We start from the raw sequence: 16,121 nt of genomic DNA, 5'->3' as shown, positions 1-16,121 counted from the left end.
CACCGCGCGCGCTCTCACACACACCGCGCGCGCTCTCACACACACCGCGCGCGCTCTCACACCGCGCGCGCTCTCACACACACCGCGCGCTCTCACACACCGCGCGCTCTCACACACACTGCGCGTGCTCACACACACCGCGCGTGCTCACACACACACCGCGCGCGCTCCCACACACACCGTGCACTCTCACACACACCGCGCGTGCTCTCACACACCGCGCACACACACACGCCGCGCTCGCGCTCACACACCGTGCGCACTCACACACACACCACGTGCTCTCACACACACCGCTCGCGCTCTCATACACCACTCGCGCTCTCACACACCGCTCGCTCTCACCCTGCGCTCGCTCACACACCGCGCTCTCTCTCACACCCCGCTCGCTCTCACACCCCGCTCGCTCTCACACCCCGCTCGCTCTCACCCTGCGCTCACTCACACACCGCGCTCGCTCACACACCGCGCTCTCTCTCACACCCCGCTCTCTCACACACCACGTTCGCTCTCACCCCGCGCTCACTCACACACACACACCGCTCTCTCTCACACCCCGCTCTCACAAACCACGTTCGCTCTCACACCACGCTCGCTCTCTCTCCTTGCGCGCCCTCTCTCTCACACCTCACTGCTCTCTCACCGCGCACGCTCTCACCCTGCGCTCGCTCACACACACCACGCTGTCTCTCATACACACCACGCTCGGTCTCTCACTGCGCGCCCTCTCTCTCTCACACCTCACGCGCTCTCTCACACCACGCGCGCTCACACACACTCCACACTGTCTCTCTCTCACACTGCGCGCTCCCTCTCTCTCACACACCGCACTGTCTCTCTCACACCGCGCTGTCTCACACACACACTCCGCTCTCGCTCTCTCACAGCGCTGCCTCACACACACTGTGCTGTCTCACACACACACCCCGCTCTCACTCTCTCACACACCATGGTCTCTCTCTCATACCCCACTCTCTCACACACACCATGCTCTCTCTCACTCCGCGCACTCCCTCTCTCACACCGCGCTCTCTCACACACACGCACTGTGAACCCTTTCTCATACACACCACGAACCCTCTCTCACACACACACCTGGCACTCTCTCTTTCACACACACACTGTGCTCTCTCACAACAGCACAAACTCTGTCTCACACACACATTGCAAACTCTCATACACACTGCCCTCTCTCTCACTCACACACACGATGCTCTCTCTCACACACACACACACACATTCACACGCGGCGCTCTCTCCCACACACGTAGAGGTCCCTCTCTCACACAAACACACTCAGTCTCACACATACTCAGACACACATACATTTTAGTTTATTTTTAGTTTTAATTTTTGTTTAAAATTTCAAGGTTAAATGAGGTTCTGGAGCGGACTTCCAAGCAATCTCCAAGCCATCTTCGTTGAACTTTGCCCTTTAACCTTGTCAGTCTGACCCACGAGTCCAGTCAACCCAATGCTGGCTGTGTTTCTTGTCGTATCATTGGTTTAGACTGTTCCCTTTAGACAGGGAGTTTGGAAATGAAGTTTGTTTTAATTCTGCCAGGGAATGCGGGCACCACAGGTCAGTACAGGATTCTGTGCTCATCCCTGGTTGCCCTTAAACAGTGCCCCTTGAGGCCATTTAAAATGATAGTTAAGGTGGAACCACGCTGCTGTGGGTATGGAGTCTCATGTCGACCAGGCCAGGTAAAGGCAACAATTTTACATTCTGAAAGGATATTAGCAAACAGGAGATAATGCGATGCGGAGCTGGACGAACACAGCAGGCCAAGCAGCATCAAAGGAGCAGGAAGGCTGACGTCTTGGGTCTGGACCCTTCATCAGAAATGGGGGAGGGGAACAGGGTTCTGAAATAAATAGAGAGAGGGGGAGGCGGATAGGAGATGGATAGAGGAGAAGATAGGTGGAGAGGAGATAGACAGGTCAAGGAAGCAGGGATGGAGCCAGTAGAGGTGAGTGTAGGTGGGGAGGTAGGGAGGGGATAGGTCAGTCCGTGGAGGACGGACAGGTCAAGGGGGCGGGATGAGGTTAGTAGGTGGGAGAAGGAGGTGGGGATTGAGGTGGGAGGAGGGGAGAGGTGAGAGGAAGGACAGGTTAGGGAGGCGGGGACCAGCTGGGCTGGTTTTGGGATGCATTAGGGGGAGGGGAGATTTTGAAGCTGGTGAAGTCCACATTGATACCGTTGGGCTGCAGGGTTCCCAGGCGGAATATGAGTTGCTGTTCCTGCAACCTTCGGGTGGCATCATTGTGGCACTGCAGGAGGCCCAGGATGGACATGTCGTCCAAGGAATGGGAGGGGGAGTTGAAATGGTTCACGACTGGGAGGTGCAGTTGTTTGTTGCGAACTGAGCAGAGGTGTTCTGCAAAGCGGTCCCCAAGCCTCCACTTGGTTTCCCCAATGTAGAGGGAGCCACAACAGGAACAGACCCACCGACAGTGGGTGCTCCCTCAGCACTGACCCTCCAACAGTGCCCACTCCCTCAGCGCTGACCCTCCAACAGTGCGGCGCTCCCTCAGCGCTGACCCCCCGACAGTGTGGCGCTCCCTCAGTGCTGACCCTCCCTCAGCACTGACCCTCCAACAGTGCCCACTCCCTCAGCGCTGACCCCCTGACAGTGCGGCACTCCCTCAGCGCTGACCCTCCCTCAGCACTGACCCTCCAACAGTGCTGACCCTCCCTCAGCACTGACCCTCCGACAGTGTCCACTCCCTCAGCACTGACCCTCCGACAGTGCGGCGCTCCCTCAGCGCTGACCCTCCCTCAGCACTGACCCTCCGACAGTGCGGCGCTCCCTCAGCACTGACCCTCCGACAGTGCGGCGCTCCCTCAGCACTGACCCCCCGACAGTGCGGCGCTCCCTCAGCACTGACCCTCCGACAGTGCGGCGCTCCCTCAGCACTGACCCTCCGACAGTGCGGCGCTCCCTCAGCGCTGACCCCCCGACAGTGCCCACTCCCTCAGCACTGACCCTCCGACAGTGCGGCGCCCCCTCAGCACTGACCCTCCGACAGTGCGGCGCTCCCTCAGCACTGACCCTCCGACAGTGCGGCGCTCCCTCAGCACTGACCCTCCGACAGTGCGGCACTCCGTCAGCGCTGACCCTCCCTCAGCACTGACCCTCCGACAGTGCGGCGCCCCCTCAGCGCTGACCCTCCCTCAGCACTGACCCCCCGACAGTGCGGCGCTCCCTGGTTCTCGTGTTGGGTTCACCTGCGACGTTGGAGCGGGGTTGGTGGGGACAGGTAACGATTACCAAAGGAAATGGGCTGTTCACCAGCAGAGCTCTCACGGTTCATCACTCTACTGTCAAATCGGACCCGAACTGCTTCATCCAAGTGCTTTCCCACGCAGGGTACGGCAGCAAGTTTATCCTCCCTTACAATGGTAAAGGGCTCAGGGAGAGGTCTAATCTGGAATAATAACCCCTCTCACCATGCTCTGTACATTTCTGTCATTCTGTCTGTGCATTCAGAAGGAGCTGGATCATTAAAGCCATCCCCTTTAAAAATCCAAAGTGGAACATACGTCTGATTAAAGTATCTCATTCACACCCGTTCCTCGAGGCATGGTCCAGCCTGCAACACAGGCGCAACCTCCAACCTTACCCCAGCCCAAACTGCACACTGCCGCTGGGAATCACCCCCTCCCCACTGACCAGCCCCATCCTCACAGTCACAACACCCCCAAGCCCCACACTGCCCTCCTGCCCCTTCCACGGACCGTGCTGCCCACAGGAATAGCACAGAGTTAGATTCAGAGTAAAGCTCCCTCTACACTGTCCCCATCAAACACTTCCAGGGACAGGGACAGCATGGGGTTAGATACAGAGCAAAGCTCCCTCCACACTGTCCACATCAAACACTCCCAGGGACAGGGACAGCACGGGGTTAGATTCAGAGTAAAGCTCCCTCTACACTGTCCCCATTAAACACTCCCAGGGACAGGGACAGCACGGGGTTAGATTCAGAGTACAGCTCCCTCTACACTGTCCCCATCAAACACTCCCAGGGACAGGGACAGCACAGGGTTAGATTCAGAGTAAAGCTCCCTCTACACTGTCCCCATCCAACACTCCCAGGACAGGGACAGCACAGGGTTAGATACAGAGTAAAGTTCCCTCTACACTGTCCCCATCAAACACTCCCAGGACAGGGACAGCACGGGGTTAGATACAGAGTAAAGCTCTCTCTACACTGTCTCCATCAAACACTCCCAGGGACAGGGACAGCACGGGGTTAGATACAGAGTACAGCTCCCTCTACACTGTCCCCATCAAACACTCCCAGGGACAGGGCCAGCACAGGGTTAGATAGAGAGTAAAGCTCCCTCTACACTGTCCCCATCCAACTCTCCCAGGGACAGGGACAGCACGGGGTTAGATACAGAGTACAGCTCCCTCTACACTGTCCCCATCAAACACTCCCAGGGACAGGGACAGCACGGGGTTAGATACAGAGTAAAGCTCCCTCTACACTGTCCCCATCAAACACTCCCAGGGACAGGGACAGCACGGGGTTAGATACAGGGTAAAGCTCCCTCTACACTGTCCCCAACAAACACTCCCAGGGACAGGGACAGCACAGGGTTAGATACAGTGTAAAGCTCCCTCTACACTGTCCCCATCAAACGCTCCCAGGGACAGGGACAGCACGGGGTTAGATGCAAAGTGAAGCTCCCTCTACACTGTCCCCATTAAACACTCCCAGGACAGGGACAGCACGGGGTTAGATACATATGTAAAGCTCCCTCTACACTGACCCCAACAAACACTCCCAGGGACAGGGACAGCACAGGGTTAGATACAGAGTAAAGCTCCCTCTACACTGTCCCCATCAAACACTCCCAGGGACAGGGACAGCACGGGGTTAGATACATATGTAAAGCTCTCTCTACACTGTCCCCTATCAAACACTCCCAGGGACAGGGACAGCATGGGGTTAGATTCAGAGTAAAGCTCCCTCTACACTGTCCCCATCAAACACTCCCAGGGACAGGGACAGCACAGGGTTAGATACACAGTAAAGCTCTCTCAGGTTGTACAGATGTGCCTTTGGATCACGTCCCCTCCGTGATGTAGCCAGTTGTTTCTCAGTCACCCTGGGAACAGTGTTCAGGTGATATCACCAACATTGAACCCTTGGGGCCGTGTCAGGGGAAAATAAAGATTCCCCCAGACCGTAAGCTACCCAAAACCCACCCAGGAAACGTCGTTCTCAGCCCCAAACTCCACATACTGAGGCAGTGTGTGGCTTCCCGCCACCTGTACCACCTCACACTGCCCTCCGGAGCTCCCAGCATTGAGTTGGGGAAGCCGGGAATTTCAGGACAAACTGGGACTGTCAGGGGGTGGGCTGGTCAGAACATTGGCGTGGAGGGTGGAGTTGTTTTCCACGGCTCGCTCCCTGGTCATTGAGGCCATACAGGGATACCGCTGCCAACCAAATCTCTCCAAGACTAGAGTAGGTCAGTTACAGTTTTCCCAACACTGTTCCCTACATTTCGCAGAAGGAGTAAAAATCTGTAGGGAGCATGGTCCCAAATCTGCACTAACTCCCTGCACATGTTCTCAATTCAGCAACGGGATGTTTGGAAGGAGAGGGGATGGGATGGACTGCAAGCAAGAACCTAATCTGTTGTGTGTCTGCCAGCAAGAGTTCCCATCGGTATTCCAGAACAGGAATCACTGGGCTGCACTTTCTAGCCTCTGGCTGTTTGGGCTGGCTCGCTGTGCATCCTTGACAGCTTCCTTCACAACAGATAGGGGGTCATTAAAGGCAGGGAAGTGTCATTCACAGCAGTCAGGAAGCAGCTTCAGGCACAAACTGAAATAAACCAAAACACAAGGTACTAGAGAAACACAGCAGGTCTGACCGCATCTGCAGAGAGAGAATGTTTTGAGTCTGTTAAGAATTCTTCAGAACTAGAGAAGAAACCAGGGCTGAAGACCCCTTCATGTGATGAAGACTGGTACAAACAAGTCTGAAGATACTTGCAATAAATATTACCACAGATTACTAACAACGTGTAACAGTGATCTCATCCTGTCCCTGTTTGTACATTCAGTTTCTGTTTGTACCCCAATCAAATAATGGGTTGCAGTTATTAAATATATACAAAAATTTCCCGTTTGCTGATTAGATTTTGGGTCACAAGCCTAAGTTTCTTTTTACTGATATCTCCTTGTAAAATTGCGAGTTACTTCTTACAAGAAACAATTAATTGATTATGCTTCGAACAGCAGATTGAACAACGGAAATCCCTGCAGGAGCCTGCCTTTTTACATGTAAGTGATGCAGATTTGCAACTTCCAAAAAGCTGCTTCAGTGACTGAGTGATTTTAAACTCGCTGCACCTCGATCAAAGGCTCATCCTGTCAGTCTATCATTAGTAAATAATGTTAACACTTTGTAACTATTCCAGTGCAAACAGCCTCGTATCCCTATGCCTCCTCTCTGCTGTTGGCAATGATTTTTTGGCTCGCATTATTTATTTAATCCCCTCTGCATTAATCGTTTAACTATTGAGTTCTAAACAGCACCAGACACCATCCCGTTCTACATCTCTTCCGGAGATTCTGTACCATCTGACTGCTTATGGCCAGTTTCAATGCAGTTATTTATTTTATTGCAGGGGAGGGAGGGGGGATTATTAATTGCCTTCAGTGCTTTTGGAAGTTGTTAAGGCTAGAGGTGGTTTGCATTTGCTGGACGATTACCTTTCTGACGCGTTTCTTGCTGATATTCTCCACTGCAAACACTTGCTCTCCTATAGCAGATAGCTCCATACAGACAACCCCTCGGCTTTCTTCCTGCGCAACATTTTCACCAGCGCGTCCCCGACTCTCTCCCTCTCTGAGTACAGCCGTGCACGCGCATGCACGCCTCCTCCTCCTCCTCCTTCACCACCTCCCCCCCACCCCGACTAAAACACGCCGTGCACGAGCACCCCCACTGCACGGGAACGCGCCCCAGTTTGCACCCACTTTCAGTCGTTCGCAGAGAACTTTCTGTCTGAGCGGATAATAATGCCTGGGGGGGGGGGCGCTCAGCCTTGCACCGGTTCATTTCATTTCTGCAGAGTTTTGGTGCCCTTTAAGATGAGACTGAGGTTGCAGCAGAACAGATCCCGGCAGCAGGCCATTTACCCCCAGCAAACAGTAACAGGTCCCTCAGGGTTCCCCGTTAAAGATGAGCAGAACTGACCAGCACACTCCACTCTGAGATCAAAGCCAGAAATCACACCACACCAGGTTATAGTAAGACAGGGCTCATTTCAAATCAAAAGCTTTGTCATTTCAAATAAACCTGTTGGACTATAACCTGATGTGTCTAGGTTAGATTCCCTACAGTGTGAAAACAGTCCCTTCAGCCCAACAAGTCCACACCACCCCTTGCAGCATCCCACTCAAACCCATCCCCCATAATGCACACACCCCTGAACACTAAGGGCAATTTAGCATGTCCAATCCCCCTAGCCTGCACATCTTTGGACTGTGGGAGGAAACCGAAGCACACAGAGGAAACGCAGACACAGGGAAAATGTGCAAACTCCGCACAGACAGTTACCCGAGGCTGGAATCGAACCCGGGTCCCTGGCACTGTGAGGCTGCAGTGCTAACCACTGAGACACCGTGCTGCCCCTTGGCGTGGTGTGATTTCTGGCCCTCTCCACCCCCATACGTCCACATGGTGGCAGGACTGGAAGTGTTAATTCTGCCTTTCCACCCTCACAGATGCTGCCAGAACTGCCGAGCTCCTCCAGCGCTTTCTGTTTGCAGGTGTTTCAGACCACCCAGTATTTGCAGTTCTTTGTTGTATTTTGTTCAACTCAGCCCCACTTTTTCCTGCTTTCTCTCCACAGCCTCTGATCCCTGTAGCTCCAAGAGCTCAGTGTTGAAGACATCCAATGTTTTGGCCCCACCCATTTTGTGTGGTGGAGAATCCCGCAGGGCTCCCCACTCTCTGGGTGAAGACATTCCCCTCCAGAGTAGAAGCAGGCCCTTCAGCTCATCAAGTCCACACTGACCCACTGAAGGGTATCCCACCCAGACCCGCACACCCTAATCTATCCCTGTAACCCATGGCTAACCTACCTAGCCAGCACATCCCTAGAAGCTATGGGCAATTTCCAATGGCCAATCCACCCTAACCTGCACATCTTTGGACTGTGGGAGGAAACCCCACACAGACACGGGGAGAATGTGCAAACTCCACACAGACACCGGAGGGCGGGGTCGAACCCGGATCCCCAGCGCTAGGAGGCAACAGTGCTAACCACTGAGCCACGGTGCCACCCTCATTTCAGTCCTAAATGGCTTGCCCATATCATCAGACTGTAACGCCTGGTTCTGGACTTCCCAGTCATTGGGAACATCCTTCCTGCGTTTCCCCTGTCTAATCCTGTTAGTCCATCATGTCTACATCAGCTTGCTGCGATCACAACAGTTTAGCTCCCCTCACCCACCCTGCTAGGCCTGGAAATCTTCAGAGAATTCTCCTTCTCAAAGCAACAGTTGAATCTGCCCGCTACTCACCAACATTTTGAAGAATGTTACTGTTGGCTGTGGGTGTTTATTCTCAGAGAGGACGGGGGTTTTGATTGAGGTGTACAAAGTTCTAAGAGACACTGATGGGAGAGAATGGAAGAACCTCTCCCCTTAGCAGATGGACCAAGAATGGGGGGACAAGGTCTTTAGGTAAGATACAGGAAGTTTAGATGGGATTTGAGGAATTTATTTGCCCCCAGAGAGTATCTGGAATTCACTACCTGAAAAGGACTGGGGATAAAGCAGGAACAGTGCTGCCAAGTCAGACAAAATAAAAATATAAAACCCCGAGGCAGAAAGCCCCAACACATTTAAGAAGAATTGAGACGTGCATACAAAGCTATGGGTCAAGTGCTGAGAAATGGGATGAGAATGGAACAACTTCACATCGAATGCAGGGATTTGGCTCAGCGCCATTTTCCTGAGGTACCCCTAGAAATGCCGGACGTGATATCCCCAGAATAATTTCATGTTCTCGCATTGACCTGTTGGGCTAATAATGGCAACGTTTCTGCACCAATGCTCTCAAAAAGACATCTCCAAGATGTAGGACTCCTGAGATAGAGTTCAACCGCTCCATCCATGTCTCTTTTTTATTTCTCCTCCTTCTTTTCATTTTTTTTCTTTTTATCTCCTATCCTCTAGAGGAATCAGTGATGTCCAGGATGAAAGCGAGAGCAGGTTCCCAGCCCCAGCATGGACTCAGACTCCCTGCCCCAGCACGGACTCAGACTCCCAGCCCCAATGTGGACTCAGACCCCAGCCCTAACGTGGACTCAGATTCCCAGCCCCAGCACGGACTCAGACTCCCAGCCCCAGTGCGGACTCAGACTCCCAGCCCCAGTGCGAACTCAGACTCCCAGCCTCAGCGCGGCCTCAGACTCCCAGCCTCAGCGCGGCCTCAGACTCCCAGCCTCAGCGCGGACTCAGACTCCCAGCCCCAGTGCGGACTCAGACTCCCAGCCCCAGTGCGGACTCAGACTCCCAGCCCTAACGCGGACTCAGACTCCCAGCCCCAGCACGGCCTCAGACTCCCAGCCCCACTGTGGACTCAGAGTCCCGGCCCCAGTGTGGACTCGGACTCCTGACCCACCGGAAAAAGGAACGCTCCCACTGCAGCCAATGCTCTGGGAAGGAACTGGAGAGAATGCTGGGATCCAGAAGGCTGTAAAATACCTCATTGCAAGATATACTGTTCCTTCAGCTTTATCAGTGCCATGTAGGAGGCCAAGGACTGAGATCTGGGAATTGAGGAGTGGAACAGAGAATTAAAATGAGAACTGATCGAAGTTTAGAATTGTAGTTACGCATTCTGCAAAGCAGTGACCCAATCTGCTTTTAATCTCTACAGTGTGAAGGAGAATGCATCGGGAGCAGTGAAAATGGTGTTCTCAATTAAAAAGGAGGAAGTCAATGCTTCACCTAGAAGGGGTGTTTGGAAGGGAGGAGGGGGAAACGACAAGGCTGGTGTCTCCTGTGCTCACACAGGGTCGTGCTTTGTGGAGGAGAATGGATCCTGAGGCTGATTGAGGAGTGGATGAGAGGGAACAGTCCCTTTGGAATGGTGGAAAGGGAGAGGGAGGAGTGTTTGCCAGGACATCATGCTGGAATCGATGGAAATGGCAGTGGGTGGTCTGTTGCTTGGGGGCACTGGGTGGGATCGAAGATGGGGACAAGCGGAGGCCCATCATTGGTTGGACAGGAACACAGGGGAGGAAACACAAGCATAGGAGGTGGGATAGACACAGTGGACAGTCCTGTTAATCACAGGAGAGGAGAAACCCCAGGCAAAATGTTATGGACTAGGCCAGATATTTTAATATCTCAAAATATTTTAAGAAGGTAGCCTAGACTCCAAGACAACATGGTGTAGAGCTGGATGAACAGATCAGACCAGGGAGCATCAGAGGAGCAGGAAAGCTGATGTTTCGGGTCCGGACCCTTTTTCTTCATTTTCATAAGTTTCCTCCACGGTCCAAAGATGTGCAGGCTAGGCTGGATTGGCCATGCTAAGTTGCCCATTGTGTCCTGGGTTATGCAAGCTGGGTGGGTTAGCCATGGGAAATGCAGAGTTACAGGGGTAGGGTAGTGGGTATGGTTCTGGGTGGGATGTTCTTCAGAGGTTCAGCGTAAACTTGATGAGCTGAACGTCCTGCTTCAGCGCTGTAGGGATTCTATGATTCTCTGATGCGAAGGTCAAAGATGTCACAAGATGGCTTGTTATAATCCCAGTTGATGTGACTACTGGACCAGTCAGATCTCAGAATGGTTTGTTAGGTCATATCAATGTGGATGATGTATCCACCAAAACATACGCACACAGGGCTACAGATTTTCATTCACAGCAAAACATAGGTTTTATCATGCAAAAGGACAACAATAAAATAAAACATTCTGAAGTATTTAAATATAGAACTCAGTTTGAAAGATCTTAAAATGCACAGCAAAACAAGGTCACATCTATTCCCAACACTATCACTTTAGAGTATTTCAAATTGAGAGAAATTACTCTTCCTTATCAGATCTTTAAGTTTAGCTTGCCTGCTCTCCCTTGTTCTGTTCTGTGAAATCTTCCTAGATGAACACACAAAACTGAAAGGTTAGACTTTCTCAGCCTTTTAATCATCAGAGGTTTCTAAGCAAACACTCTTAATTGGAAATTTTGCAACCTAAACATTTTCAGCAAAGTCTAGGTCTCACCCAGGCTCCAGCCTGGGAGATGAACCATACTGGCAGTGACCAGCTCCATCTGAGAATGGGTTGTTTGACCCAAAACATTAATTCTGATTTCTTTCCACAGATGCTGCTAGACCTGCTGAGATTCTCTGGCTCTGATCACAGTCAGGTTTCCTCCAAAACTGTCCACAGTTTTGCGGTCTCAGTTTTTCCAGTCTAAAGCAAATCCTTGAGTATTCTAAACCACTAACGGCCTTTAGATGTTTATTCCCCCCCTCCACCCCAGTATAAACCCCATGGCATCAACGATGTTCCATTAATACTCAGACACAAGCAGTCACCTGCTTTCTAACATATCCCAAATTTAGTTCATGGTTTCGGAAAGGTTTCTCTGAACTGCACCTTATGGTAGGTGGAACAGCTACAAGGAGGATCCCCAGTCATTTGTGGGATGTGGGCATCACTGCCTGGTCCAGCATTTCTTGCCTGTCCCTAGTTGCCCCTTGAGAAGGTGGGGGTGAGCTGCGTTCTTGAACCGCTGCAGTCCGTGTGCAGTAGGTTGACCCACAATGCCATTAGGGAGGGAATTCTGGGATTTTGACCCAGAGACAGTGAAGGAACTGTGATATATTTCCAAATCAGGATGGTGAGTGATTGGGAGGGGAACATGCAGGAGGTGGTGTTCCTGTGTATCTGCTGCCCTTGTCCTTCTAGATGGAAGTGGTCGTGGGTTTGGAAGGTGCTGTCTGAGGATCTTTGGTGAATTTCTGCAGTGCATCTTATCGATGGTACACACTGCTGCTACTGAGTGTTGGTGGGGGAGGGAGTGAATGCTTGCGGATGAGGTGCCCATCAAGCGGGAGCTGCTTTGTGGTGCATGGTGTCAAGCTTTTTGAGTGTTGTTGATGTTGCACTCATCCAGGCAAGTGGGCCGTGCTCCATCGCACCCCTGACTTGTACCTCATAGATGGTGGATAGGCTATGATGGGTCAGGAGTTGAGTTACTTGTTGCAGGATTCCCAGCTTCTGGCCTGCTCTTGTAGTCACTGTGTTTATGTGGCGCTTACAAGGTCGATGGGTTACACCTCAGCAGGACAGGGACTAATATCCTCACAGAAAGTTTGCTCATGCGTTAGGGAGGGTTTAAAATAGTTTGTCAGGGGAATCAGAACCCAGGAGGGAATTCCGGTAGAATAAAAACAAAGCTGGTTGTGGGAAGTCAAAAATAAAAGTGGAAATCAGCAGAGATGAATCCTAAAACGGACCAAGATCAGATTACAGAGTCATGTTAAAAAAGGCCGAATTAAAAGCACTCTATCAATGCACATGCACTCTTTACAACGTTAGTGAATAGTTGTGTTAATGGGAGTAAAGAAGTCTGATTTAATTGTTATTACGGAGACATGGCTGCAGGGTGATCAAGACTGGGAACTGAGTATTAAAAGATATTTGATGGTTTGCAGGGAGGGTCACTGGACCTGAGACAGTAATTCTGATTTTTTCATCACAAATGCTGCCAAACCTGCTGAGCTTTTCCAGTGACTTCTGTTTCTGTTTCTGATTTACAGCAACCGCAGTTCTTTTGGCTTTTTTTTAGGTAAAAAGGAGATTGATAAACAGTAATAATGATTGACAGGATCAGTGTATGAGTGAGAGAGGATCTCTGATTGGAGGAATAGGATGTCAAAACTATTTGGTTGGAACTTAAAAAAACAAGGGTCTGTGAACATTGGTGGGAGTGGTTTATAGGACATCAAACAGGTTTGTTAATGTAGGGAATGGTACAAAATAGGAAATTAGAGGTGCATGTAATAAGGGGGGAAAGGTGGATTTAATTTATATATCGACTGGGTAAATCTAATTATCATTATTGCTATGGAAGAAGATTAGAAGTTTGCAAATGCCACATCACTGTTTAATAAATGAGGAAGAAAGGAAATACGGAACAACAGACCAGTTAATCTGAGGTTGGTAGAAAGGAAAACATTGTAATCTATTAAATATCCATGAATGTTTATAAATGTCATTAGTGACATTTAAGCGACTGCTAGACATGCACATGGGCAGCAGTGAATTGAGGGGAATGTAGGTTAGGTTATTTTATTTTTGGATTAGGATTATTCCACAGCACAACATCGTGGGCCGAAGGGCCTGTACTGTGCTGTACTTTTCTATGTTCAATGTTCTAAATCAATTACCTGATTGAAAAGAATCAGCATAGATTTGACAAAGAGATACAGATTTTTGTGGATGTTATTAGCAGAGTCAATAGGTGAGATCCAGTAGATATGAGATATTTTGATTTTCAGAAGGCTGTTGATTAAGTCCTACAGAGGAGACTAATAAACAAAATTAAAGAGTATGGGATTAGAAGTAACGCAGCAGCATGGATTGAAGATTGGTTAACAAGCAGCAAGCACAGAGTAGGGACAAATGGAACATTTGTTGAGCTGAGGACTTGTTGGGCCAAATGGCCTGTGTCCACACAGTACGGATTCTATAAATTTTCAGGTTTGCAGATTGTGACATGTTGGGATAGCATAAGAATAAGTACTTAGGGGCCCCTTTTGTTTATGATTTGTATAAATGATTTGGATGTGGGAGATAATTGTAATATTTTTAAATTTGTGGATGATAAAGCATGGTGGGAATGAGTTATGAGGAGGTTTCAAAGAAGCTTCAAGGGATTGAGACAAGTTGATGGGTACATGGCAGATACAATATAATGGGGATAAGTGTGAGATTATCCGATTTGATAGGAGGAATGGAGGTGCTGCTCTTAATGGTGAGAAATTAGAAACTGTTTGTGCCCAATGGGACCTGAGTGGCCTTGTTTATAAACTGCTGAAAGCTAGCATGTAAGTGCGGCAAACAATTTGGAAAGCAAATGTTGGCCCTTATTGCCAGAGAACTTCAGTACAGATACAGAACAAAATCCTTGTTTCAGTTTTATTGAACACTGGTGAGCTTACACTTAGGGTGTTACGTGCAGTTCTAGTTCCCTAAACTAAGGAAGGTTATACTTTCCATTGAGTGAGCGTGGCAGAGGTTCACAGGACTGATTCCTGGGATAGTGGGACTGCCCAAGAGGAAAGACTGCCCAAGAGGAAAGAAGAGGAAACTGGGCCTATATTCTTTGGAATTTAGAAGAATGAGTTGATCGTCTAGAAACCTAGAAAATTCTTAAAGGGACAAACAGAAAGGAGACAGAAATTGGTAAACTTCTAGTGACTACTGACATTAAAGAGTATGGGGATTGAACAGGAAAATAGCATTGAGGTAGATGATCAGCCAAGAGCTAGAATGGTGGAGCAGGCTTGACAGGCTGAATGGCCCACTCCTGCTCGAATGACAGAGACAGAGATAGATCAGATTCCCTACAGTGTGGGAACAGGCCCTTTGGCCCAACAAGTCCACACTGCCCCTTGAACCATCCCACCAAGACCCATCCTCCATACCCCACACATCCCTGAACACTACGGGCAATTTAGCATGGCTGATCCACCTAGCCTGCACATCTTTGGACTGTGGGAGGAAACTGGAGCACCCGGAGGAAACCCACGCAGACACAGGGAGAATCTGCAAATTCTGCACAGAGTTACCTGAGGCCGGAATCAAACCCGGGTCCCTGGTGCTGTGAGGCTGCAGTGCTAACCACTGAGCCACCGTGCCGCCCCTAGCTGGGAGAAAAGCGTCTTTAGAAGGTTTAGGACAGGGGTATGAAGGTAACTGAGTGCCAGTGTGTTGATGGTGGACATTAATCAACAATCTATCCCCAGAAATGGAGATGGAGAAGTTGGGAAAGGGCAGAGTTGGAGATGAAGGGAAGGATGGAACTGGGAAACACCAGAAATGGGATTCTTTAGTCTTGGGGGGAGGGGGGGGTGGAGTGATCCACAATCACCAAAAACTACAGAAATAGAGCTGCGAGACGTTTCCCTTGGGCAGGTGGGAGGGTGCAGGGAAGAGTCAGAATCCAGAAGGATCCATTTATCCACTGAAAAAGGGAGGATGTTAGTGAAGTTAAGGGAGAAGCTGTTCAACATGAGAACGATCTCAGCACTGGACGGGGGGTCGTTGATGGGACTTGGGCCTTCGTTCAAGGGGAGAAGCGGAGAGTCCTCAGGCCATCGTAGTGGGAGATGGAGATGGAGATGTGGGGAGATTGGCTTAGAGCTAAGAATCTGGAAAATTTGATGTCAGTTGTCATAAATGTAGTTGAGAAGACACGGGACAAAGAAAATCATTGAGGTGGGCAGAAATCAGTGCCACGGGCAGGAACATGCTCAAATAACGGGATCCACTAGGACTACCCCTACAAAAGAGGTAGAGGCCAATGTGAGAAGTTACAGGAGGAGGAGGCTATAGGCGCTGCAGGCAAATCTCCATCAGAGGGGATGTCAGTGATAGATTGCGCAAGTGTGTGAAGGTGGGATCATGATGCAGGGAGAGGCAGGAGACTGGCAGATTTGGTACTTGACTTTCATAAGTTAGAGCTTAGGCTATCGAACACTAACAATGCCCCATCTGTCAGAGATTTAACGGCAACGTTAAACTTGGACCCGAGAGAACGCTGGGATCAAACGAGCAAGGCTAAAAGCGAGATTTAATGTGTGCGTCCATCATGGGGTTTCCGCTGCCAGGAGGTTGCTAACCAGAAGGCAGAGATTTAAGGTTGGCAGCAGAAGTAAAGGGGATTGAGGGGAATGTTCCAGCATGGTGAGCTATGATTTGGAAGGCACTGCCTGAAAAGGTGAAAGCCGGTTCAATAATAATTTTCAAAAAGGAAACTGGATACACACTCGAAAAGAAAATTTAATGGAGTTATGGAGAAAAAGACAAGAGGGGAACTGGAACTAATCAGAAACCTCTTTCAAA

General features: G+C 50.2%; 1 protein-coding gene across 1 annotated transcript in view; it reads right to left on the bottom strand.

Moving 5' to 3' along the window:
- Window positions 1-6,864, bottom strand: part of LOC125447237 (chromobox protein homolog 7-like) — a 119,198-nt gene extending 112,334 nt beyond the window's left edge. Inside the window, exon 1 of the mRNA XM_059640557.1 lies at window positions 6,738-6,864. Coding sequence (XP_059496540.1) covers window positions 6,738-6,806 — 69 coding nt within the window. The 5' untranslated portion in view covers window positions 6,807-6,864. The remainder of the gene's footprint in view (window positions 1-6,737) is intronic.
- Between the last annotated feature and the right edge of the window lie 9,257 nt (window positions 6,865-16,121).

This window comes from Stegostoma tigrinum, chromosome 38 (assembly GCF_030684315.1).
Source record: "Stegostoma tigrinum isolate sSteTig4 chromosome 38, sSteTig4.hap1, whole genome shotgun sequence".
NCBI classification, from domain to species: Eukaryota; Metazoa; Chordata; class Chondrichthyes; order Orectolobiformes; family Stegostomatidae; genus Stegostoma; species Stegostoma tigrinum.
This window is presented reverse-complemented; position numbering and strand designations above follow the sequence as displayed.